General features: G+C 46.0%; 1 protein-coding gene across 2 annotated transcripts in view; it reads left to right on the top strand.

Moving 5' to 3' along the window:
- The window catches only part of ccbe1 (collagen and calcium binding EGF domains 1), a 146,639-nt gene that overhangs the window by 105,321 nt on the left and 17,364 nt on the right, over positions 1 to 23,954 (top strand). For both annotated transcript variants that reach the window (XM_046306757.1, XM_046306756.1), the window contains exons 7-9: positions 1,433 to 1,541; positions 9,378 to 9,517; positions 23,675 to 23,710. In XM_046306757.1, the coding sequence (XP_046162713.1) occupies positions 1,433 to 1,541; positions 9,378 to 9,517; positions 23,675 to 23,710 (285 nt within the window). The remainder of the gene's footprint in view (positions 1 to 1,432; positions 1,542 to 9,377; positions 9,518 to 23,674; positions 23,711 to 23,954) is intronic.

Genomic DNA, 23,954 nt, shown 5'->3' with positions numbered 1-23,954 from the left:
GTATGGCCCCAGCCTAATGTATGGCCCCAGCCCCAGCCTAATGTATGGCCCCAGCCTAATGTATAGCCCAGGCCCCAGCCTAATGTATGGCCCCAGCCGAATGTATAGCCCCAGCCTAATGTATGTCCCCAGCCTAATGTATGGCCCCAGCCTTTTATATGGCCACAACCTAATGTATGGCCCCAGCTGAATGTATGGCCCCAGCCTAATGTATGGCCACAGCCGAATGTATGGCCCCAGCCGAATGTATGGCCCCAGCCTAATGTATGGCCACAGCCTAATGTATGGCCCCAGCCTAATGTATGGCCCCAGCCTAATGTATGGCCCCAGCCTAATGTATGTCCCCAGCCTAATGTATGGCCCCAGCCTAATGTATGGCCCCAGCCTAATGTATGGCCACAGCCGAATGTATGGCCCCAGCCTAATGTATGTCCCCAGCCTAATGTATAGCCCCATCCTAATGTATGGCCCCAATCTAATTTATGACCCAAGCCCCAGCCTAATGTATGGCCCCAGCCTAATGTATGGCCCCAATCTAATGTATGACCCCAATCTAATGTATGGCCCCAGCCTAATTTATGGCCCCAGAGACTAATGAATGGCCCCAGCCTAATGTATGTCCCCAGCCTAATGTATGGGCCCAGCCTAATTTATAGCCCCAGCCTAATGTATGGCCCCAATCTAATTTATGACCCAAGCCCCAGCCTAATGTATGGCCCCAGCCTAATGTACAGCCCCAGCCTAATGTATGGCCCCAGCCCAATGTATGGCCACAGCCCCAACCTAATGTATGGCCCCAGCCTAATGTATAGCCCAGGCCCCAGCCTAATGTATGGCCCCAGCCAAATGTATGGCCCCAGCCTAATGTATGGCCCCAGCCTGTACTACGCTTTGATATAGAGTACTCACATGTACATGTATATATCCCAGAGTACAGTGCGGTCTCCTGGTCTACCTAAGTAATGCATAGTGATTTCCTGGGCCTGCGTCTGGTTATTACAAATTGACATAGCTGGTTTCAAGTCGTACTCTGACACAACAAATAATTCACGTAGAGAATGTAATTTTCTTGTCCTGTAAGTTTAATACATCCATGTAGTAACTATTATTACAGGTCCTTGAACGTTGAATACACTCGTACACTGTAATCTCCCCGTAGGCTTCTGCTCTATGATGATTGACAGCCAAGTGGCTGTATCGTGGACATGCCTGATCCTTCCTCCATTATCTCAGACCTCTCTCTCATTAAGACTGATCTTGAGAAAATCCTTTGAGCCAGAACCTCTACATTAAATAGGCAATTTAGGATTGTAATGATATATTGCAATTGATTGTTGAAGAATATAACTGATGAATGCCTTATGATCTTAGTTCAACTATTGTACTAAAAACATGAACAATCTTAACTATATCCGTTCTTCTCGTTCTATAGATCGCCATGTTGCCCAGCAACGCTGATGTTACCAAGCAGATGACCAGTGAGAAGATGCTGATGTCACACAACTTCCTGCCCGGACCTCCTGGTCTGCCCGGGCCTCCAGGTAAAACTAGCTGTAGTATAATGTCTCTGTCTGTCTGTAGTCCTGTAGTATAATGTCTCTGTCTGTCTGTAGTCCTGTAGTATAATGTCTCTGTCTGTCTGTAGTTCTGTAGTATAATGTCTCTGTCTGTCTGTAGTCCTGTAGTATAATGTCTCTGTCTGTCTGTAGTCCTGTAGTATAATGTCTCTGTCTATCTGTAGTCCTGTAGTATAATGTCTCTGTCTGTCTGTAGTTCTGTAGTATAATGTCTCTGTCTGTCTGTAGTCCTGTAGTATAATGTCTCTGTCTGTCTGTAGTCCTGTAGTATAATGTCTCTGTAGTCCTGTAGTATAATGTCTCTGTCTATCTGTAGTTCTGTAGTATAATGTCTCTGTCTGTCTGTAGTCCTGTAGTATAATGTCTCTGTCTGTCTGTAGTTCTGTAGTATAATGTCTCTGTCTGTCTGTAGTTCTGTAGTATAATGTCTCTGTCTGTCTGTAGTTCTGTAGTATAATGTCTCTGTAGTCCTGTAGTACAATGTCTCTGTCTGTAGTTCTGTAGTATAATGTCTCTGTCTGTCTGTAGTTCTGTAGTATAATGTCTCTGTCTGTCTGTAGTCATGTAGTATAATGTCTCTGTCTGTCTGTAGTTCTGTAGTATAATGTCTCTGTCTATCTGTAGTTCTGTAGTATAATGTCTCTGTCTGTCTGTAGTTCTGTAGTATAATGTCTCTGTAGTCCTGTAGTACAATGTCTCTGTCTGTCTGTAGTTCTGTAGTATAATGTCTCTGTCTGTCTGTAGTTCTGTAGTATAATGTCTCTGTCTGTCTGTAGTCCTGTAGTATAATGTCTCTGTCTGTCTGTAGTTCTGTAGTATAATGTCTCTGTCTATCTGTAGTTCTGTAGTATAATGTCTCTGTCTATCTGTAGTCCTGTAGTATAATGTCTCTGTCTATCTGTAGTTCTGTAGTATAATGTCTCTGTCTGTCTGTAGTTCTGTAGTATAATGTCTCTGTCTATCTGTAGTTCTGTAGTATAATGTCTCTGTCTATCTGTAGTCCTGTAGTATAATGTCTCTGTCTATCTGTAGTTCTGTAGTATAATGTCTCTGTCTATCTGTAGTTCTGTAGTATAATGTCTCTGTCTGTCTGTAGTTCTGTAGTATAATGTCTCTGTCTGTCTGTGTTCTATCTATCGTCCTGTAGTATAATGTCTCTGTCTATCTGTAGTTCTGTAGTATAATGTCTCTGTCTGTCTGTAGTCCTGTAGTATAATGTCTCTGTCTGTCTGTCTGTAGTCCTGTAGTGTAATGTCTCTGTCTATCTGTAGTTCTGTAGTATAATGTCTCTGTCTGTCTGTAGTCCTGTAGTATAATGTCTCTGTCGTCCTGTAGTATAATGTCTCTGTCTGTCTGTAGTTCTGTAGTATAATGTCTCTGTCTATCTGTAGTCCTGTAGTATAATGTCTCTGTCTGTCTGTAGTTCTGTAGTATAATGTCTCTGTCTATCTGTAGTCCTGTAGTATAATGTCTCTGTCTATCTGTAGTCCTGTAGTATAATGTCTCTGTCTATCTGTAGTTCTGTAGTATAATGTCTCTGTAGTCCTGTAGTATAATGTCTCTGTCTGTCTGTAGTTCTGTAGTATAATGTCTCTGTCTATCTGTAGTCCTGTAGTATAATGTCTCTGTCTATCTGTAGTCCTGTAGTATAATGTCTCTGTCTGTCTGTAGTCCTGTAGTATAATGTCTCTGTCTATCTGTAGTCCTGTAGTATAATGTCTCTGTAGTCCTGTAGTATAATGTCTCTGTAGTCCTGTAGTATAATGTCTCTGTAGTCCTGTAGTATAATGTCTCTCTAGTCCTGTAGTATAATGTCTCTGTAGTCCTGTAGTATAATGTCTCTGTAGTCCTGTAGTACAATGTCTCTGTCTATCTGTCGTCCTGTAGTATAATGTCTCTGTCTGTCTGTCTGTCTGTAGTCCTGTAGTATAATGTCTCTGTAGTCCTGTAGTATAATGTCTCTGTCTATCTGTCTGTAGTCCTGTAGTATAATGTCTCTGTCTGTCTGTCTGTAGTCCTGTAGTATAATGTCTCTGTCTGTCTGTAGTCCTGTAGTATAATGTCTCTGTCTGTCTATCTGTAGTTCTGTAGTATAATGTCTCTGTCTATCTGTAGTTCTGTAGTATAATGTCTTTGTCTATCTGTAGTCCTGTAGTATAATGTCTCTGTCTATCTGTAGTCCTGTGGTATAATGTCTCTGTCTGTCTGTAGTCCTGTAGTATAATGTCTCTGTCTGTCTGTAGTCCTGTAGTATAATGTCTCTGTCTGTCTGTCTGTAGTCCTGTAGTATAATGTCTTTGTCTATCTGTAGTCCTGTAGTATAATGTCTTTGTCTATCTGTAGTCCTGTAGTATAATGTCTTTGTCTATCTGTAGTCCTGTAGTATAATGTCTTTGTCTATCTGTAGTCCTGTAGTATAATGTCTTTGTCTATCTGTAGTCCTGTAGTATAATGTCTTTGTCTATCTGTAGTCCTGTAGTATAATGTCTCTGTCTGTCTGTAGTCCTGTAGTATAATGTCTCTGTCTATCTGTAGTCCTGTAGTATAATGTCTCTGTCTGTCTGTAGTCCTGTAGTATAATGTCTCTGTCTATCTGTAGTCCTGTAGTATAATGTCTCTGTCTATCTGTAGTCCTGTAGGATAATGTCTTTGTCTATCTGTAGTCCTGTAGTATAATGTCTTTGTCTATCTGTAGTCCTGTAGTATAATGTCTTTGTCTATCTGTAGTCCTGTAGTATAATGTCTTTGTCTATCTCTCTGTAGTTCTGTAGTATATTGTCTCTGTAGTCCTGTAGTATAATGTCTCTGTCTATCTGTAGTCCTGTAGTATAATGTCTCTGTCTGTCTGTAGTCCTGTAGTATAATGTCTTTGTCTATCTGTAGTCCTGTAGTATAATGTCTCTGTCTATCTGTAGTCCTGTAGTATAATGTCTCTGTCTATCTGTAGTCCTGTAGTATATTGTCTCTGTAGTCCTGTAGTATAATGTCTCTGTCTATCTGTCTGTAGTCCTGTAGTATAATGTCTCTGTCTATCTGTAGTCCTGTAGTATAATGTCTCTGTCTGTCTATCTGTAGTCCTGTAGTATAATGTCTCTGTCTATCTGTCTGTAGTCCTGTAGTATAATGTCTCTGTCTATCTGTCTGTAGTTCTGTAGTATAATGTCTTTGTCTATCTCTCTATAGTTCTGTAGTATATTGTCTCTGTAGTCCTGTAGTATAATGTCTCTGTCTATCTGTCTGTAGTCCTGTAGTATAATGTCTCTGTCTATCTGTAGTCCTGTAGTATAATGTCTCTGTCTATCTGTCTGTAGTCCTGTAGTATAATGTCTCTGTCGTCCTGTAGTATAATGTCTCTGTCTATCTGTAGTCCTGTAGTATAATGTCTCTGTCTATCTGTCTGTAGTCCTGTAGTATAATGTCTCTGTCTGTCTATCTGCAGTCCTGTAGTATAATGTCTCTGTCTATCTGTCTGTAGTCCTGTAGTATAATGTCTCTGTCTATCTGTAGTCCTGTAGTATAATGTCTCTGTCTGTCTATCTGCAGTCCTGTAGTATAATGTCTCTGTCTGTCTATCTGTCTGTCTATAATGTCTCTGCAGTCTATCTGCAGTCCTGTAGTATAATGTCTCTGTCTGTCTATCTGCAGTCCTGTAGTATAATGTCTCTGTCTGTCTATCTGCAGTCCTGTAGTATAATGTCTCTGTCTATCTGTAGTCCTGTAGTATAATGTCTCTGTCTATCTGTAGTCCTGTAGTATAATGTCTCTGTCTGTCTATCTGTAGTCCTGTAGTATAATGTCTCTGTCTGTCTATCTGTAGTCCTGTAGTATAATGTCTCTGTCTGTCTATCTGCAGTCCTGTAGTATAATGTCTCTGTCTATCTGTCTGTAGTCCTGTAGTATAATGTCTCTGTCTGTCTATCTGCAGTCCTGTAGTATAATGTCTCTGTCTATCTGTAGTTCTGTAGTATAATGTCTCTGTCTATCTGTAGTCCTGTAGTATAATGTCTCTGTCTATCTGTAGTTCTGTAGTATAATGTCTCTGTCTGTCTGTAGTCCTGTAGTATAATGTCTCTGTCTATCTGTAGTTCTGTAGTATAATGTCTCTGCAGTCCTGTAGTATAATGTCTCTGTCTATCTGTAGTCCTGTAGTATAATGTCTCTGTCTATCTGTAGTCCTGTAGTATAATGTCTCTGTCTGTCTATCTGCAGTCCTGTAGTATAATGTCTCTGTCTATCTGTCTGTAGTCCTGTAGTATAATGTCTCTGTCTGTCTATCTGCAGTCCTGTAGTATAATGTCTCTGTCTATCTGTAGTTCTGTAGTATAATGTCTCTGTTTATCTGTAGTCCTGTAGTATAATGTCTCTGTCTATCTGTAGTTCTGTAGTATAATGTCTCTGTCTGTCTGTAGTCCTGTAGTATAATGTCTCTGTCTATCTGTAGTTCTGTAGTATAATGTCTCTGCAGTCCTGTAGTATAATGTCTCTGTCTATCTGTAGTCCTGTAGTATAATGTCTTTGTCTATCTGTAGTCCTGTAGTATAATGTCTCTGTAGTCCTGTAGTATAATGTCTCTCTAGTCCTGTAGTATAATGTCTCTGTAGTCCTGTAGTATAATGTCTCTGTAGTCCTGTAGTACAATGTCTCTGTCTATCTGTCGTCCTGTAGTATAATGTCTCTGTCTGTCTGTCTGTAGTCCTGTAGTATAATGTCTCTGTAGTCCTGTAGTATAATGTCTATGTCTGTCTATCTGTAGTTCTGTAGTATAATGTCTCTGTCTGTCTGTCTGTAGTCCTGTAGTATAATGTCTCTGTCTGTCTGTAGTCCTGTAGTATAATGTCTTTGTCTATCTGTAGTCCTGTAGTATAATGTCTCTGTCTATCTGTAGTCCTGTAGTATAATGTCTTTGTCTATCTGTAGTCCTGTAGTATAATGTCTTTGTCTATCTGTAGTCCTGTAGTATAATGTCTTTGTCTATCTGTAGTCCTGTAGTATAATGTCTTTGTCTATCTGTAGTCCTGTAGTATAATGTCTTTGTCTATCTGTAGTCCTGTAGTATAATGTCTTTGTCTATCTGTAGTTCTGTAGTATAATGTCTTTGTCTATCTCTCTGTAGTTCTGTAGTATATTGTCTCTGTAGTCCTGTAGTATAATGTCTCTGTCTATCTGTAGTCCTGTAGTATAATGTCTTTGTCTATCTCTCTGTAGTTCTGTAGTATATTGTCTCTGTAGTCCTGTAGTATAATGTCTCTGTCTATCTGTAGTCCTGTAGTATAATGTCTCTGTCTGTCTGTAGTCCTGTAGTATAATGTCTTTGTCTATCTGTAGTCCTGTAGTATAATGTCTCTGTCTATCTGTAGTCCTGTAGTATATTGTCTCTGTAGTCCTGTAGTATAATGTCTCTGTCTATCTGTCTGTAGTCCTGTAGTATATTGTCTCTGTAGTCCTGTAGTATAATGTCTCTGTCTATCTGTCTGTAGTCCTGTAGTATAATGTCTCTGTCTATCTGTCTGTAGTCCTGTAGTACATTACATTTAAGTCATTGAGCAGACGCTCTTATCCAGAGTTTTGTCTCTGTAGTCCTGTAGTATAATGTCTCTGTCTATCTGTCTGTAGTCCTGTAGTATAATGTCTCTGTCTATCTGTCTGTAGTCCTGTAGTATAATGTCTTTGTCTATCTGTAGTCCTGTAGTATAATGTCTCTGTCTATCTGTAGTCCTGTAGTATATTGTCTCTGTAGTCCTGTAGTATAATGTCTCTGTCTGTCTATCTGTAGTCCTGTAGTATATTGTCTCTGTAGTCCTGTAGTATAATGTCTCTGTCTATCTGTCTGTAGTCCTGTAGTATAATGTCTCTGTCTATCTGTCTGTAGTTCTGTAGTATAATGTCTTTGTCTATCTCTCTGTAGTTCTGTAGTATATTGTCTCTGTAGTCCTGTAGTATAATGTCTCTGTCTATCTGTCTGTAGTTCTGTAGTATAATGTCTCTGTCTATCTGTAGTCCTGTAGTATAATGTCTCTGTCTGTCTATCTGTAGTCCTGTAGTATAATGTCTCTGTCTATCTGTCTGTAGTCCTGTAGTATAATGTCTCTGTCTATCTGTCTGTAGTTCTGTAGTATAATGTCTTTGTCTATCTCTCTGTAGTTCTGTAGTATATTGTCTCTGTAGTCCTGTAGTATAATGTCTCTGTCTATCTGTCTGTAGTTCTGTAGTATAATGTCTCTGTCTATCTGTCTGTAGTCCTGTAGTATAATGTCTCTGTCTATCTGTCTGTAGTCCTGTAGTATAATGTCTCTGTCTATCTGTAGTCCTGTAGTATAATGTCTCTGTCTATCTGTAGTCCTGTAGTATAATGTCTCTGTCTATCTGTCTGTAGTCCTGTAGTATAATGTCTCTGTCGTCCTGTAGTATAATGTCTCTGTCTATCTGTAGTCCTGTAGTATAATGTCTCTGTCTATCTGTCTGTAGTCCTGTAGTATAATGTCTTTGTCTATCTGTAGTCCTGTAGTATAATGTCTCTGTCTATCTGCAGTCCTGTAGTATAATGTCTCTGTCTATCTGTCTGTAGTCCTGTAGTATAATGTCTCTGTCTATCTATCTGTAGTCCTGTAGTATAATGTCTCTGTCTGTCTATCTGTAGTCCTGTAGTATAATGTCTCTGTCTATCTGTCTGTAGTCCTGTAGTATAATGTCTCTGTCTGTCTATCTGCAGTCCTGTAGTATAATGTCTCTGTCTATCTGTCTGTAGTCCTGTAGTATAATGTCTCTGTCTGTCTATCTGCAGTCCTGTAGTATAATGTCTCTGTCTGTCTATCTGCAGTCCTGTAGTATAATGTCTCTGTCTATCTGTAGTCCTGTAGTATAATATCTCTGTCTATCTGTAGTCCTGTAGTATAATGTCTCTGTCTGTCTATCTGTAGTCCTGTAGTATAATGTCTCTGTCTGTCTATCTGTAGTCCTGTAGTATAATGTCTCTGTCTGTCTATCTGCAGTCCTGTAGTATAATGTCTCTGTCTATCTGTCTGTAGTCCTGTAGTATAATGTCTCTGTCTGTCTATCTGCAGTCCTGTAGTATAATGTCTCTGTCTATCTGTAGTTCTGTAGTATAATGTCTCTGTCTATCTGTAGTCCTGTAGTATAATGTCTCTGTCTATCTGTAGTTCTGTAGTATAATGTCTCTGTCTGTCTGTAGTCCTGTAGTATAATGTCTCTGTCTATCTGTAGTTCTGTAGTATAATGTCTCTGCAGTCCTGTAGTATAATGTCTCTGTCTATCTGTAGTCCTGTAGTATAATGTCTCTGTCTGTCTGTAGTCCTGTAGTATAATGTCTTTGTCTATCTGTAGTCCTGTAGTATAATGTCTCTGTCTATCTGTAGTCCTGTAGTATAATGTCTCTGTCTGTCTATCTGCAGTCCTGTAGTATAATGTCTCTGTCTATCTGTAGTTCTGTAGTATAATGTCTCTGTCTGTCTGTAGTCCTGTAGTATAATGTCTCTGTCTATCTGTAGTTCTGTAGTATAATGTCTCTGCAGTCCTGTAGTATAATGTCTCTGTCTGTCTGTAGTCCTGTAGTATAATGTCTCTGTCTATCTGTAGTCCTGTAGTATAATGTCTCTGTCTGTCTGTAGTATAATGTCTCTGTCTATCTGTAGTTCTGTAGTATAATGTCTCTGTCTATCTGTAGTTCTGTAGTATAATGTCTCTGTCTATCTGTAGTTCTGTAGTATATTGTCTCTGTAGTCCTGTAGTATAATGTCTCTGCTCTCCCACTAATACCCAAACCTGTGTGTTTCTATATCTCAGGAGATCCAGGGCCAATGGGTCCCCCTGGCCACACAGGACTGTTGGGGCCCCCCGGCCCTCCTGGACCCAGGGGACTGATGGGCCCCATTGGGCCCTCGCCTGACCTGTCCTTCATGAAGCAGGGCCGACGGGGGCCCATGGTCAGTAACAGCACCACCTCCAGTACCATCTGTTTCAATACCACTCGAATGCCTTGTATACTGTCCCTTCTAGGAGACCGACGTTACAACACCACTTTCTTCCTGTAACATCATCATCATGTCATCCTCTCAGATTCTCCTTGGTTATAAACTGCCTTTCAAATATGCTGAAACAGCAGGTCTAGAGAAACAGAGCACTGTCTGTTCTGCTGTGTTAGATGATGGTGTCCCCCTCATCCCCCTCCCCATGTCCCCCTCCTCCCCTCCCCATGTCCCCCTCCTCCCCTCCCCATGTCCCCCTCCTCCCCTCCCCATGTCCCCCTCCCTCCCCTCCCCATGTCCCCCTCCTCCCCTCCCCATGTCCCCCTCCTCCCCTCCCCATGTCCCCCTCCTCCCCTCCCCATGTCCCCCTCATCCCCCCATCCCCTTCTCCCCTCCCCATGTCCCCCTCCCTCCCCTCCCCATGTCCCCCTCCTCCCCTCCCCATGTCCCCCCCATCCCTCCCCTCCCCATGTCCCCCTCCCCCCCCCTCCCCATGTCCCCCTCCTCCCCTCCCCATGTCCCCCTCCTCCCCTCCCCATGTCCCCCTCCCCCTCCCCTCCCCATGTCCCCCTCCTCCCCTCCCCATGTCCCCCTCCTCCCCTCCCCATGTCCCCCTCCTCCCCTCCCCATGTCCCCCTCCCTCCCCTCCCCATGTCCCCCTCCTCCCCTCCCCATGTCCCCCTCCTCCCCTCCCCATGTCCCCCTCCTCCCCTCCCCATGTCCCCCTCCTCCCCCCATGTCTCCCCTCCCCATGTCCCCCTCCCTCCCCTCCCCATGTCCCCCTCCTCCCCTCCCCATGTCCCCCTCATCCCCCTCCCCTCCCCATGTCCCCCTCCCTCCCCCCTCCCCATGTCCCCCTCCTCCCCTCCCCATGTCCCCCTCCTCCCCCCCCATGTCCCCCTCCTCCCCTCCCCATGTCCCCCTCCTCCCCTCCCCATGTCCCCTCCCTCCCCTCCCCATGTCCCCCTCCTCCCCTCCCCATGTCCCCCTCCTCCCCTCCCCATGTCCCCCTCATCCCCTCCCCATGTCCCCCTCCTCCCCTCCCCATGTCCCCTCCCTCCCCTCCCCATGTCCCCCTCCTCCCCTCCCCATGTCCCCCTCCTCCCCTCCCCATGTCCCCCTCCCCCTCCCCATGTCCCCCTCATCCCCTCCCCATGTCCCCTCCCCCCTCCCTCCCCTCCCCATGTCCCCCTCATCCCCTCCCCATGTCCCCCTCCTCCCCTCCCCATGTCCCCCTCCTCCCCTCCCTCCCCATGTCCCCCCCTCCTCCCCATGTCCCCCTCCTCCCCTCCCCATGTCCCCCTCCCCTCCCCATGTCCCCCTCCTCCCTCCCCATGTCCCCCTCATCCCCTCCCCATGTCCCCCTCCTGTCCCGTGTCCCCCTCCTCCCTCCCCCTGTCCCCCCTCCTCCCCTCCCCATGTCCCCCTCCTCCCCTCCCCATGTCCCCCTCCTCCCCTCCCCATGTCCCCCTCCTCCCCTCCCCATGTCCCCCTCCTCCCCTCCCCATGTCCCCCTCCCCCCTTCCCCCTCCCCATGTCCCCCTCCCCCCTCCCCATGTCCCCCTCCTCCCCTCCCCATGTCCCCCTCCCTCCCCCTTCCCCCTCCTCCCCATGTCCCCCTCCCTCCCCTCCCCATGTCCCCCTCCTCCCCTCCCCATGTCCCCCTCCTCCCCTCCCCATGTCCCCCTCCTCCCCTCCCCCCCTCCCCATGTCCTCCCCTCCCCGTGTCCCCTCCTCCCCTCCCCATGTCCCCCTCCTCCCCTCCCCATGTCCCCCTCCTCCCCTCCCCATGTCCCCCTCATCCCCTCCCCATGTCCCCCCCTCCCCTCCCCATGTCCCCCCCTCCCCTCCCCATGTCCCCCTCCTCCCCTCCCCATGTCCCCCTCCCCCCCTCCCCCCCTCCCCATGTCCCCCTCCTCCCCTCCCCCTCCTCCCCTCCCCATGCCCTCATCCCCTCCCCATGTCCCCTCCCTCCCCTCCCCATGTCCCCCTCATCCCCTCCCCATGTCCCCCTCCTCCCCTCCCCATGTCCCCCTCCTCCCCTCCCTCCCCATGTCCCCCTCCTGCCCCGTTTCCCCCTCCTCCCCTCCCCATGTCCCCCTCCTCCCCTCCCCATGTCCCCCTCCTCCCCTCCCCATGTCCCCCTCATCCCCTCCCCATGTCCCCCTCCTCCCCTCCCCATGTCCCCCTCCTCCCCTCCTTCCCCTCCCCATGTCCCCCTCCTGCCCCATGTGTCCCCCTCCTCCCCTCCCCATGTCCCCCTCCTGCCCCGTGTCCCCCTCCTCCCCTCCCCATGTCCCCCTCCTTCCCTCCCCATGTCCCCCTCCTCCCCTCCCTCTCCTCCCCATGTCCCCCTCCTGCCCCATGTCCCCCTCCTCCCCTCCCCATGTCCCCCTCCTCCCCTCCTTCCCCTCCCCATGTCCCCCTCCTGCCCCATGTCCCCATGTCCCCCTCCTCCCCTCCCTCCCCTCCCCATGTCCCCCTCCTGCCCCGTGTCCCCCCTCCTCCCCCCATCCCCATCCCCTCCCCCCCCCCAGCTCATCCCCTCCCCATGTCCCCCTCCTCCCCTCCCTTCCCTCCCCATGTCCCCCTCCTGCCCCATGTCCCCCTCCTCCCCTCCCCATGTCCCCCTCCTCCCCTCCCTCCCCTCCCCATGTCCCCCTCCTCCCCTCCCCATGTCCCCCTCCTCCCCTCCCTCCCCTCCCCATGTCCCCCACCTGCCCCGTGTCCCCCTCCTCCCCTCCCCATGTCCCCCTCATCCCCTCCCCATGTCCCCCTCCTCCCCTCCCCATGTCCCCCTCCTCCCCTCCCCGTGTCCCCCTCCTCCCCTCCCCATGACAGACAGACAGACAGACAGACAGACAGACAGACAGACAGACAGACAGACAGACAGACAGACAGACAGACAGACAGACAGACAGACAGACAGACAGACAGACAGACAGACAGACAGACAGACAGACAGACAGACAGACAGACAGACAGACAGACAGAGTGTTGTGACTTCCCCAGGTGTGGTGGGCCCTGTAGGGGAAACTAGGACGCGAGTCACAGGCCTGTCTGTCCTTGGATGTGTCCCAAATGGCATCCTATCCCCTATATAGTGCATATCAGTTAAACATGTTTGAACAGATATCGATACCATATCGGTTTGAAGGAATAACATTTGAACTGTGTTGACTTCACTTCCACGGCTCTGTGATGTCCAGACATCATTTTGCTGATTGGCCATTGGGACATGTTCTGGGAACCAACCCCACCAGTTTAATAAAGGAAGTCCGTACAACAGGCGTTGACCTTACAGTGAAATGCTTTCTTACGAGCCCCCAACCAACAATGCAGTTTAAAAAAAAATACGGACAAGATTAAGAGGTAAAAGTAACAAGTAATTCATGAGCAGCAGTAAAACAACAATAGTGAGACCATATACAGGGAGGTACCAGTACAGAGTCAATGTGGAGACTATATACAGGGGGGTACCAGTACAGAGTCAATGTAGAGACTATATACAGGGAGGTACCAGTACAGAGTCAATGTGGAGACTATATACAGGGGGGTACCAGTACAGAGTCAATGTGGAGACTATATACAGGGAGGTACCAGTACAGAGTCAATGTGGAGACTATATACAGGGAGGTACCAGTACAGAGTCAATGTAGAGACTATATACAGGGGGTACCAGTACAGAGTCAATGTGGAGACTATATACAGGGGGGTACCAGTACAGAGTCAATGTGGAGGCTATATACAGGGAGGTACCAGTACAGAGTCAATGTGGAGACTATATACAGGGGGTACCAGTACAGAGTCAATGTGGAGGCTATATACAGGGGGGTACCAGTACAGAGTCAATGTGGAGGCTATATACAGGGGGTACCAGTACAGAGTCAATGTGGAGACTATATACAGGGAGGTACCAGTACAGAGTCAATGTGGAGGCTATATACAGGGGGTACCAGTACAGAGTCAGTCAATGTAGAGACTATATACAGGGAGGTACCAGTACAGAGTCAATGTGGAGGCTATATACAGGGGGGTACCAGTACAGAGTCAATGTGGAGGCTATATACAGGGGGTACCAGTACAGAGTCAATGTAGAGACTATATACAGGGAGGTACCAGTACAGAGTCAATGTGGAGACTATATACAGGGAGGTACCAGTACAGAGTCAATGTGGAGACTATATACAGGGAGGTACCAGTACAGAGTCAATGTGGAGACTATATACAGGGAGGTACCAGTACAGAGTCAATGTGGAGACTATATACAGGGAGGTACCAGTACAGAGTCAATGTAGAGACTATATACAGGGAGGTACCAGTACAGAGTCAGTGTAGAGACTATATACAGGGGGTACCAGTACAGAGTCAATGTAGAGACTATATACAGGGGGTACCAGTACAGAGTCAATGTAGAGACTATATACAGGAGGTACCAGTACAGAGTCAATGTGGAGACTATATACAGGGAGGTACCAGTACAGAGTCAATGTGGAGGCTATATACAGGGGGTACTGGTACAGAGTCAATGTGGAGACTATATACAGGGTGGTACGGTACAGAGTCAATGTAGAGACTATATACAGGGGGTACCAGTACAGAGTCAATGTAGAGACTATATACAGGGAGGTACCAGTACAGAGTCAATGTAGAGACTATATATTACATTTAAGTCATTTAGCAGACGCTCTTATCCAGAGCGACTTACAAATTGGTGCATTCACCTTATGACATCCAGTAGAACAGTCACTTTACAATAGTGCATCTAAATCTTAAAGGGGGGTGAGAAGGATTACTTATCCTATCCTAGGTATTCCTTAAAGAGGTGGGGTTTCAGGTGTCTCCGGAAGGTGGTGATTGACTCCGCTGTCCTGGCGTCGTGAGGGAGTTTGTTCCACCATTGGGGGCCAGAGCAGCGAACAGTTTTGACTGGGCTGAGCGGGAACTGTACTTCCTCAGTGGTAGGGAGGCGAGCAGGCCAGAGGTGGATGAACGCAGTGCCCTTGTTTGGGTGTAGGGCCTGATCAGAGCCTGGAGGTACTGAGGTGCCGTTCCCCTCACAGCTCCGTAGGCAAGCACCATGGTCTTGTAGCGGATGCGAGCTTCAACTGGAAGCCAGTGGAGAGAGCGGAGGAGCGGGGTGACGTGAGAGAACTTGGGAAGGTTGAACACCAGACGGGCTGCGGCATTCTGGATGAGTTGTAGGGGTTTAATGGCACAGGCAGGGAGCCCAGCCAACAGCGAGTTGCAGTAATCCAGACGGGAGATGACAAGTGCCTGGATTAGGACCTGCGCCGCTTCCTGTGTGAGGCAGGGTCGTACTCTGCGGATGTTGTAGAGCATGAACCTACAGGAACGGGCCACCGCCTTGATGTTAGTTGAGAACGACAGGGTGTTGTCTAGGATCACGCCAAGGTTCTTAGCACTCTGGGAGGAGGACACAATGGAGTTGTCAACCGTGATGGCGAGATCATGGAACGGGCAGTCCTTCCCCGGGAGGAAGAGCAGCTCCGTCTTGCCGAGGTTCAGCTTGAGGTGGTGATCCGTCATCCACACTGATATGTCTGCCAGACATGCAGAGATGCGATTCGCCACCTGGTCATCAGAAGGGGGAAAGGAGAAGATTAATTGTGTGTCGTCTGCATAGCAATGATAGGAGAGACCATGTGAGGTTATGACAGAGCCAAGTGACTTGGTGTATAGCGAGAATAGGAGAGGGCCTAGAACAGAGCCCTGGGGGACACCAGTGGTGAGAGCGCGTGGTGAGGAGACAGATTCTCGCCACGCCACCTGGTAGGAGCGACCTGTCAGGTAGGACACAATCCAAGCGTGGGCCGCGCCGGAGATGCCCAACTCGGAGAGGGTGGAGAGGAGGATCTGATGGTTCACAGTATCGAAGGCAGCCGATAGGTCTAGAAGGATGAGAGCAGAGGAGAGAGAGTTAGCTTTAGCAGTGTGGAGCGCCTCCGTGATACAGAGAAGAGCAGTCTCAGTTGAATGACTAGTCTTGAAACCTGACTGATTTGGATCAAGAAGGTCATTCAGAGAGAGATAGCGGGAGAGCTGGCCAAGGACGGCACGTTCAAGAGTTTTGGAGAGAAAAGAAAGAAGGGATACTGGTCTGTAGTTGTTGACATCGGAGGGATCGAGTGTAGGTTTTTTCAGAAGGGGTGCAACTCTCGCTCTCTTGAAGACGGAAGGGACGTAGCCAGCGGTCAGGGATGAGTTGATGAGCGAGGTGAGGTAAGGGAGAAGGTCTCCGGAAATGGTCTGGAGAAGAGAGGAGGGGATAGGGTCAAGCAGGCAGGTTGTTGGGCGGCCGGCCGTCACAAGACGCGAGATTTCATCTGGAGAGAGAGGGGAGAAAGAGGTCAGAGCACAGGGTAGGGCAGTGTGAGCAGAACCAGCGGTGCCGTTTGACTTAGCAAACGAGGATCGGATGTCGTCGACCTTCTTTTCAAAATGGTTGACGAAGTCATCTGCAGAGAGGGAGGAGGGGGAGGATTCAGGAGGGAGGAGAAGGTGGCAAAGAGCTTCCTAGGGTTAGAGGCAGATGCTTGGAATTTAGAGTGGTAGAAAATGGCTTTAGCAGCAGAGACAGAGGAGGAAAATGTAGAGAGGAGGGAGTGAAAGGATGCCAGGTCCGCAGGGAGGCGAGTTTTCCTCCATTTCCGCTCGGCTGCCCGGAGCCCTGTTCTGTGAGCTCGCAATGAGTCGTCGAGCCACAGGGCGGGAGGGGGGACCGAGCCGGCCTGGAGGATAGGGGACATAGAGAGTCAAAGGATGCAGAAAGGGAGGAGAGGAGGGTTGAGGAGGCAGAATCAGGAGATAGGTTGGAGAAGGTTTGAGCAGAGGGAAGAGATGATAGGATGGAAGAGGAGAGAGTAGCGGGGGAGAGAGCGAAGGTTGGGACGGCGCAATACCATCCAAGTAGGGGCAGTGTGGGAGGTGTTGGATGAGAGCGAGAGGGGAAAAGGATACAAGGTAGTGGTCGGAGACTTGGAGGGGAGTTGCAATGAGGTTAGTGGAAGAACAGCATCTAGTAAAGATGAGGTTGAGCGTATTGCCTGCCTTGTGAGTAGGGGGGGAAGGTGAGAGGGTGAGGTCAAAAGAGGAGAGGAGTGGAAAGAAGGAGGCAGAGAGGAATGAGTCAAAGGTAGACGTGGGGAGGTTAAAGTCGCCCAGCACTGTGAGAGGTGAGCCGTCCTCAGGAAAGGAGCTTATCAAGGCATCAAGCTCATTGATGAACTCTCCGAGGGGACCTGGAGGGCGATAAATGATAAGGATGTTAAGCTTGAAAGGGCTGGTAACTGTGACAGCATGGAATTCAAAGGAGGCGATAGACAGATGGGTAAGGGGAGAAAGAGAGAATGACCGGATCCCGGTGCCACCACCCCGCTGACCAGAAGCTCTCGGGGTGTGCGAGAACACGTGGGCGGACGAAGAGAGAGCAGTAGGAGTAGCAGTGTTGTCTGTGGTGATCCATGTTTCCGTCAGTGCCAAGAAGTCGAGGGACTGGAGTGAGGCATAGGCTGAGATGAACTCTGCCTTGTTGGCCGCAGATCGGCAGTTCCAGAGGCTACCGGAGACCTGGAACTCTACGTGGGTCGTGCGCGCTGGGACCACCAGATTAGGGTGGCCGCGGCCACGCGGTGTGGAGCGTTTGTATGGTCTGTGCAGAGAGGAGAGAACAGGGATAGACAGACACATAGTTGACAGGCTACAGAAGAGGCTACGCTAATGCAAAGGAGATTGGAATGACAAGTGGACTACACGTCTCGAATGTTCAGAAAGTTAAGCTTACTTGCAAGAATCTTATTGACTAAAATGATTAAAATGATACAGTACTGCTGAAGTAGGCTAGCTGGCAGTGGCTGCGTTGTTGACACTACACTAATCAAGTCGTTCCGTTGAGTGTAATAGTTTCTGCAGTGCTGCTATTCGGGGGCTAGCTGGTTAGCTAGCAGTGTTGTTTACGTTACGTTGCGTTAAAAGAACGACAATAGCTGGCTAGCTAACCTAGAAAATCGCTCTAGACTACACAGTTATCTTTGACAAAGACGGCTATGTAGCTAGCTATGTAGCTAGCTACGATCAAACAAATCAAACCGTTGTACTGTAATGAAATGAAATGAAAATGTGATACTACCTGTGAATGCGACCGGGTTGTTGAGTCTATTCGGTAGACGTTGGCTAGCTGTTGGCTAGCTGTTGGCTAGCTGTTGGCTAGCTAGCAGAGTCTCCTACGTTAAGGACGACAAATAGCTGGCTAGCTAACCTCGGTAAATTAAGATAATCACTCTAAGACTACACACTCTAAACTACACAATTATCTTGGATACGAAGACAGCAAAGACAGCTATGTAGCTAGATAACACTACACTAATCAAGTCGTTCAGTTGAGTGTAATAGTTTCTACAGTGCTGCTAATCGGTGGGCGTTTGATAGCTGGCTAGCTGCTGGGCAAATAGCAGTGAAGACTACGTTAGGACGACGAAATACGATAATTATGCAATTATCTTTGATACAAAGACGGCTATGTAGCTAGCTAAGAAGAAATTGCTAAGATTAGACAAGTCAAACCGTTGTACTATAATGTAATGTAATGAAAAAGTTATACTACCTGCGGAGCGAAGTGCCGATGCGACCGCTCGCTCCAACCCGGAAGTAGTTACCCTATACAGGGGGTAACTAATGTCTCTCTAGTCCTGTAGTATAATGTCTCTGTCTATCTGTAGACCTGTAGTATAATGTCTCTGTCTATCTGTAGTCCTGTAGTATAATGTCTCTGTCTATCTGTAGTCCTGTAGTATAATGTCTCTGTCTGTCTGTAGTCCTGTAGTATAATGTCTCTGTCTGTCTGTAGTTCTGTAGTATAATGTCTCTGTCTGTCTGTAGTCCTGTAGTATAATGTCTCTGTCTGTCTGTAGTTCTGTAGTATAATGTCTCTGTCTGTCTGTAGTCCTGTAGTATAATGTCTCTGTCTATCTGTAGTCCTGTAGTATAATGTCTCTGTCTGTCTATGTTAAATGTCAATGTAAATGTCTGTAGTTCTGTAGTATAATGTCTCTGTCTGTCTGTAGTTCTGTAGTATAATGTCTCTGTCTATCTGTAGTCCTGTAGTATAATGTCTCTGTAGTCCTGTAGTATAATGTCTCTGTAGTCCTGTAGTATAATGTCTCTGTAGTCCTGTAGTATAATGTCTCTGTAGTCCTGTAGTATAATGTCTCTGTAGTCCTGTAGTATAATGTCTCTGTCGTCCTGTAGTATAATGTCTCTGTCTATCTGTAGTCCTGTAGTATAATGTCTCTGTCTATCTGTAGTCCTGTAGTATAATGTCTCTGTCTATCTGTAGTCCTGTAGTATAATGTCTCTGTCTGTCTATAGTTCTGTAGTATAATGTCTCTGTAGTCCTGTAGTATAATGTCTCTCTAGTCCTGTAGTATAATGTCTCTGTAGTCCTGTAGTATAATGTCTCTGTCTATCTGTAGTCCTGTAGTATAATGTCTCTGTCTATCTGTAGTCCTGTAGTATAATGTCTCTGTAGTCCTGTAGTATAATGTCTCTGTCTATCTGTAGTCCTGTAGTATAATGTCTCTGTCTATCTGTAGTCCTGTAGTATAATGTCTCTGTAGTCCTGTAGTATAATGTCTCTGTCTATCTGTAGTCCTGTAGTATAATGTCTCTGTAGTCCTGTAGTATAATGTCTCTATAGTCCTGTAGTATAATGTCTCTGTAGTCCTGTAGTATAATGTCTCTATAGTCCTGTAGTATAATGTCTCTGTAGTCCTGTAGTATAATGTCTCTGTAGTCCTGTAGTATAATGTCTCTGTAGTCCTGTAGTATAATGTCTCTGTCGTCCTGTAGTATAATGTCTCTGTCTATCTGTAGTCCTGTAGTATAATGTCTCTGTAGTCCTGTAGTATAATGTCTCTGTCTGTCTGTAGTCCTGTAGTATAATGTCTCTGTAATCCTGTAGTATAATGTCTCTGTCTGTCTGTAGTCCTGTAGTATAATGTCTCTGTCTATCTGTAGTTCTGTAGTATAATGTCTCTGTCTGTCTGTAGTCCTGTAGTATAATGTCTCTGTAGTCCTGTAGTATAATGTCTCTGTCTGTCTGTAGTCCTGTAGTATAATGTCTCTGTCTATCTCTAGTTCTGTAGTATAATGTCTCTGTCTATCTGTAGTTCTGTAGTATAATGTCTCTGTCTGTCTGTAGTTCTGTAGTATAATGTCTCTGTCTGTCTGTAGTTCTGTAGTATAATGTCTCTGTCTGTCTGTAGTTCTGTAGTATAATGTCTCTGTCTGTCTGTAGTTCTGTAGTATAATGTCTCTGTCTGTCTGTAGTTCTGTAGTATAATGTCTCTGTCTGTCTGTAGTTCTGTAGTATAATGTCTCTGTCTGTCTGTAGTTCTGTAGTATAATGTCTCTGTCTGTCTGTAGTTCTGTAGTATAATGTCTCTGTCTGTCTGTAGTTCTGTAGTATAATGTCTCTGTCTGTCTGTAGTCCTGTAGTATAATGTCTCTGTAGTCCTGTAGTATAATGTCTCTGTCTATCTCTAGTTCTGTAGTATAATGTCTCTGTCTGTCTGTAGTTCTGTAGTATAATGTCTCTGTCTGTCTGTAGTTCTGTAGTATAATGTCTCTGTCTGTCTGTAGTCCTGTAGTATAATGTCTCTGTCTATCTGTAGTCCTGTAGTATAATGTCTCTGTCGTCCTGTAGTATAATGTCTCTGTCTATCTGTAGTCCTGTAGTATAATGTCTCTGTCTATCTGTAGTCCTGTAGTATAATGTCTCTGTCTATCTGTAGTCCTGTAGTATAATGTCTCTGTAGTCCTGTAGTATAATGTCTCTGTCTGTCTGTAGTCCTGTAGTATAATGTCTCTGTCGTCCTGTAGTATAATGTCTCTGTCGTCCTGTAGTATAATGTCTCTGTCTATCTGTAGTCCTGTAGTATAATGTCTCTGTCTATCTGTAGTCCTGTAGTATAATGTCTCTGTCTATCTGTAGTCCTGTAGTATAATGTCTCTGTCTATCTGTAGTCCTGTAGTATAATGTCTCTGTAGTCCTGGGAGATTCCATCAGTGTGGTATAATGTCTCTGTCTATCTGTAGTTCTGTCGTATAATGTTTCTGTCTATCTGTAGTGCTGTAGTATAATGTCTCTGTAGTCCTGGGAGATTCCATGAGTGTGGTATACTGTCTCTGTCTATCTGTAGTTCTGTAGTATAATGTCTCTGTCTATCTGTAGTCCTGTAGTATAATGTCTCTGTAGTCCTGTAGTATAATGTCTCTGTCTATCTGTAGTCCTGTAGTATAATGTCTCTGTAGTCCTGTAGTATAATGTCTCTGTAGTCCTGTAGTATAATGTCTCTGTATTCCTGGGAGATTCCATGAGTGTGTTATAATGTCTCTGTCTATCTGTAGTTCTGTAGTATAATGTCTCTGTCTATCTGTAGTCCTGTAGTATAATGTCTCTGTAGTCCTGTAGTATAATGTATCTGTCTATCTGTCTGTAGTCCTGTAGTATAATGTCCCTGTCTATCTGTAGTCCTGTAGTATAATGTCTCTGTAGTCCTGTAGTATAATGTCTCTGTCTATCTGTCTGTAGTCCTGTAGTATAATGTCCCTGTCTATCTGTAGTCCTGTAGTATAATGTCTCTGTCTATCTGTAGTCCTGTAGTATAATGTCTCTGTAGTCCTGTAGTATAATGTCTCTGTCTGTCTGTAGTTCTGTAGTATAATGTCCCTGTCTATCTGTAGTCCTGTAGTATAATGTCTCTGTCTATCTGTAGTCCTGTAGTATAATGTCTCTGTAGTCCTGTAGTATAATGTCTCTGTCTATCTGTAGTCCTGTAGTATAATGTCTCTGTCTATCTGTAGTCCTGTAGTATAATGTCTCTGTAGTCCTGGGAGATTCCATGAGTGTGGTATAATGTCTCTGTCTATCTGTAGTTCTGTAGTATAATGTCTCTGTCTATCTGTAGTCCTGTAGTATAATGTCTCTGTAGTCCTGGGAGATTCCATGAGTGTGGTATAATGTCTCTGTCTATCTGTAGTTCTGTAGTATAATGTCTCTGTCTATCTGTAGTCCTGTAGTATAATGTCTCTGTAGTCCTGGGAGATTCCATGAGTGTGGTATAATGTCTCTGTCTATCTGTAGTTCTGTAGTATAATGTCTCTGTAGTCCTGTAGTATAATGTCTCTGTTTATCTGTAGTCCTGTAGTATAATGTCTCTGTAGTCCTGGGAGATTCCATGAGTGTGGTATAATGTCTCTGTCTATCTGTAGTTCTGTAGTATAATGTCTCTGTAGTCCTGTAGTATAATGTCTCTGTCTATCTGTAGTCCTGTAGTATAATGTCTCTGTAGTCCTGGGAGATTCCATGAGTGTAGTATAATGTCTCTGTCTATCTGTAGTTCTGTAGTATAATGTCTCTGTAGTCCTGTAGTATAATGTCTCTGTCTATCTGTAGTCCTGTAGTATAATGTCTCTGTAGTCCTGGGAGATTCCATGAGTGTGGTATAATGTCTCTGTCTATCTGTAGTTCTGTAGTATAATGTCTCTGTCTATCTGTAGTCCTGTAGTATAATGTCTCTGTAGTCCTGGGAGATTCCATGAGTGTGGTATAATGTCTCTGTCTATCTGTAGTCCTGTAGTATAATGTCTCTGTAGTCCTGGGAGATTCCATGAGTGTGGTATAATGTCTCTGTCTATCTGTAGTCCTGTAGTATAATGTCTCTGTAGTCCTGGGAGATTCCATGAGTGTGGTATAATGTCTCTGTCTATCTGTAGTCCTGTAGTATAATGTCTCTGTAGTCCTGGGAGATTCCATGAGTGTGGTATAATGTCTCTGTAGTCCTGGGAGATTCCATGAGTGTGGTATAATGTCTCTGTCTATCTGTAGTCCTGTAGTATAATGTCTCTGTAGTCCTGGGAGATTCCATGAGTGTGGTATAATGTCTCTGTCTATCTGTAGTTCTGTAGTATAATGTCTCTGTAGTCCTGGGAGATTCCATGAGTGTGGTATAATGTCTCTGTAGTCCTGGGAGATTCCATGAGTGTGGTATAATGTCTCTGTAGTCCTGGGAGATTCCATGAGTGTGGTATAATGTCTCTGTAGTCCTGGGAGATTCCATGAGTGTAGTATAATGTCTCTGTAGTCCTGGGAGATTCCATGAGTGTAGTATAATGTCTCTGTAGTCCTGGGAGATTCCATGAGTGTAGTATAATGTCTCTGTCTATCTGTAGTCCTGTAGTATAATGTCTCTGTCTATCTGTAGTCCTGTAGTATAATGTCTCTGTAGTCCTGGGAGATTCCATGAGTGTGGTGATCTATTCTTTATTTCATTCTTGTTGAGCATTAAAATAAAGGTGAACAAATCATGTGAAAATGTTCTCAAAATGTCACATGACATGTTCCTGAGTCAAACATGGTTTTCGGACACACACTTGAAGAACAAATTCTTATTATCAATGATGGCCAAACCCTAACCCAGACGACGCTGGGCCAATCATGCGCCGTCCTATGGGACTCCCAATCACGGCCGGTTGTGATACAGTCTGGAATCGAACCAGGATCTGTAGTGACACCTCTAGCTCTGAGATGCAGGGATTTTGGGGCTATTCTATTGGTCCCTTAAGCCAGTGAAGTACAATCAAGCACTGATAAAGTATTTGAAATTATTTCGAGTAGTATTTGAACCCTGGTCGTAACTGGGTTTTGGGCACAGAGTGTGTGTGTGTGTGTGTGTGTGTGTGTGTGTGTGTGTGTGTGTGTGTGTGTGTGTGTGTGTGTGTGTGTGTGTGTGTGTGTGTGTGTGTGTGTGTGTGTGTGTGTGTGTGTGTGTGTGTGTGTGTGTGTGTGTGTGTGTGTGTGTGTGTGTGTGTACATTTCAGTGTGGCACAATATGAATCAGTCTGGATCTGAATGTGGCGGAGGTCCCAGCTCTCTGTCCCCAGGGTCCTTTGATGGTGACTGTATAGAGAGGAGATACAGAGGTTCTTTGCCCTTAAATGCTAAAGTCATTGAAATGTAGCTGGACCCAAGATGTGACTGGACACAGCGAATGGTTAAATGATGTGATCTGTGATGTCTTCTCTTGTCTCATACAGGGTCCTGCGGGGGCTTCAGGAAAACATGGCATCAAGGTAGAGCATGATTTAGACCTACGTCCCAAATCGCGTACAATTCCCTATCTAGTCCACTACTTTGACTAGGGCCCATAGGACTCTGGTTAAAAGGAGTGCACTACATATGGAATCGGTACCATTTGGAACACAACCCTTGGAGCATCCTCCCTAATCTCCAGCTCTCTTCTAGTCTGGTCCCAGATCAGTTTGTGCTGTCTCGTAAATTAACTCATATGGTTAATCCTTGTCAAGCCAAACAGAT

Source organism: Oncorhynchus gorbuscha, linkage group LG16 (genome assembly GCF_021184085.1).
Source record: "Oncorhynchus gorbuscha isolate QuinsamMale2020 ecotype Even-year linkage group LG16, OgorEven_v1.0, whole genome shotgun sequence".
Taxonomy (NCBI): domain Eukaryota; kingdom Metazoa; phylum Chordata; class Actinopteri; order Salmoniformes; family Salmonidae; genus Oncorhynchus; species Oncorhynchus gorbuscha.
Note: the sequence above shows the minus strand (reverse complement) of the source record. Positions and strands in the feature narration are given on the sequence as shown.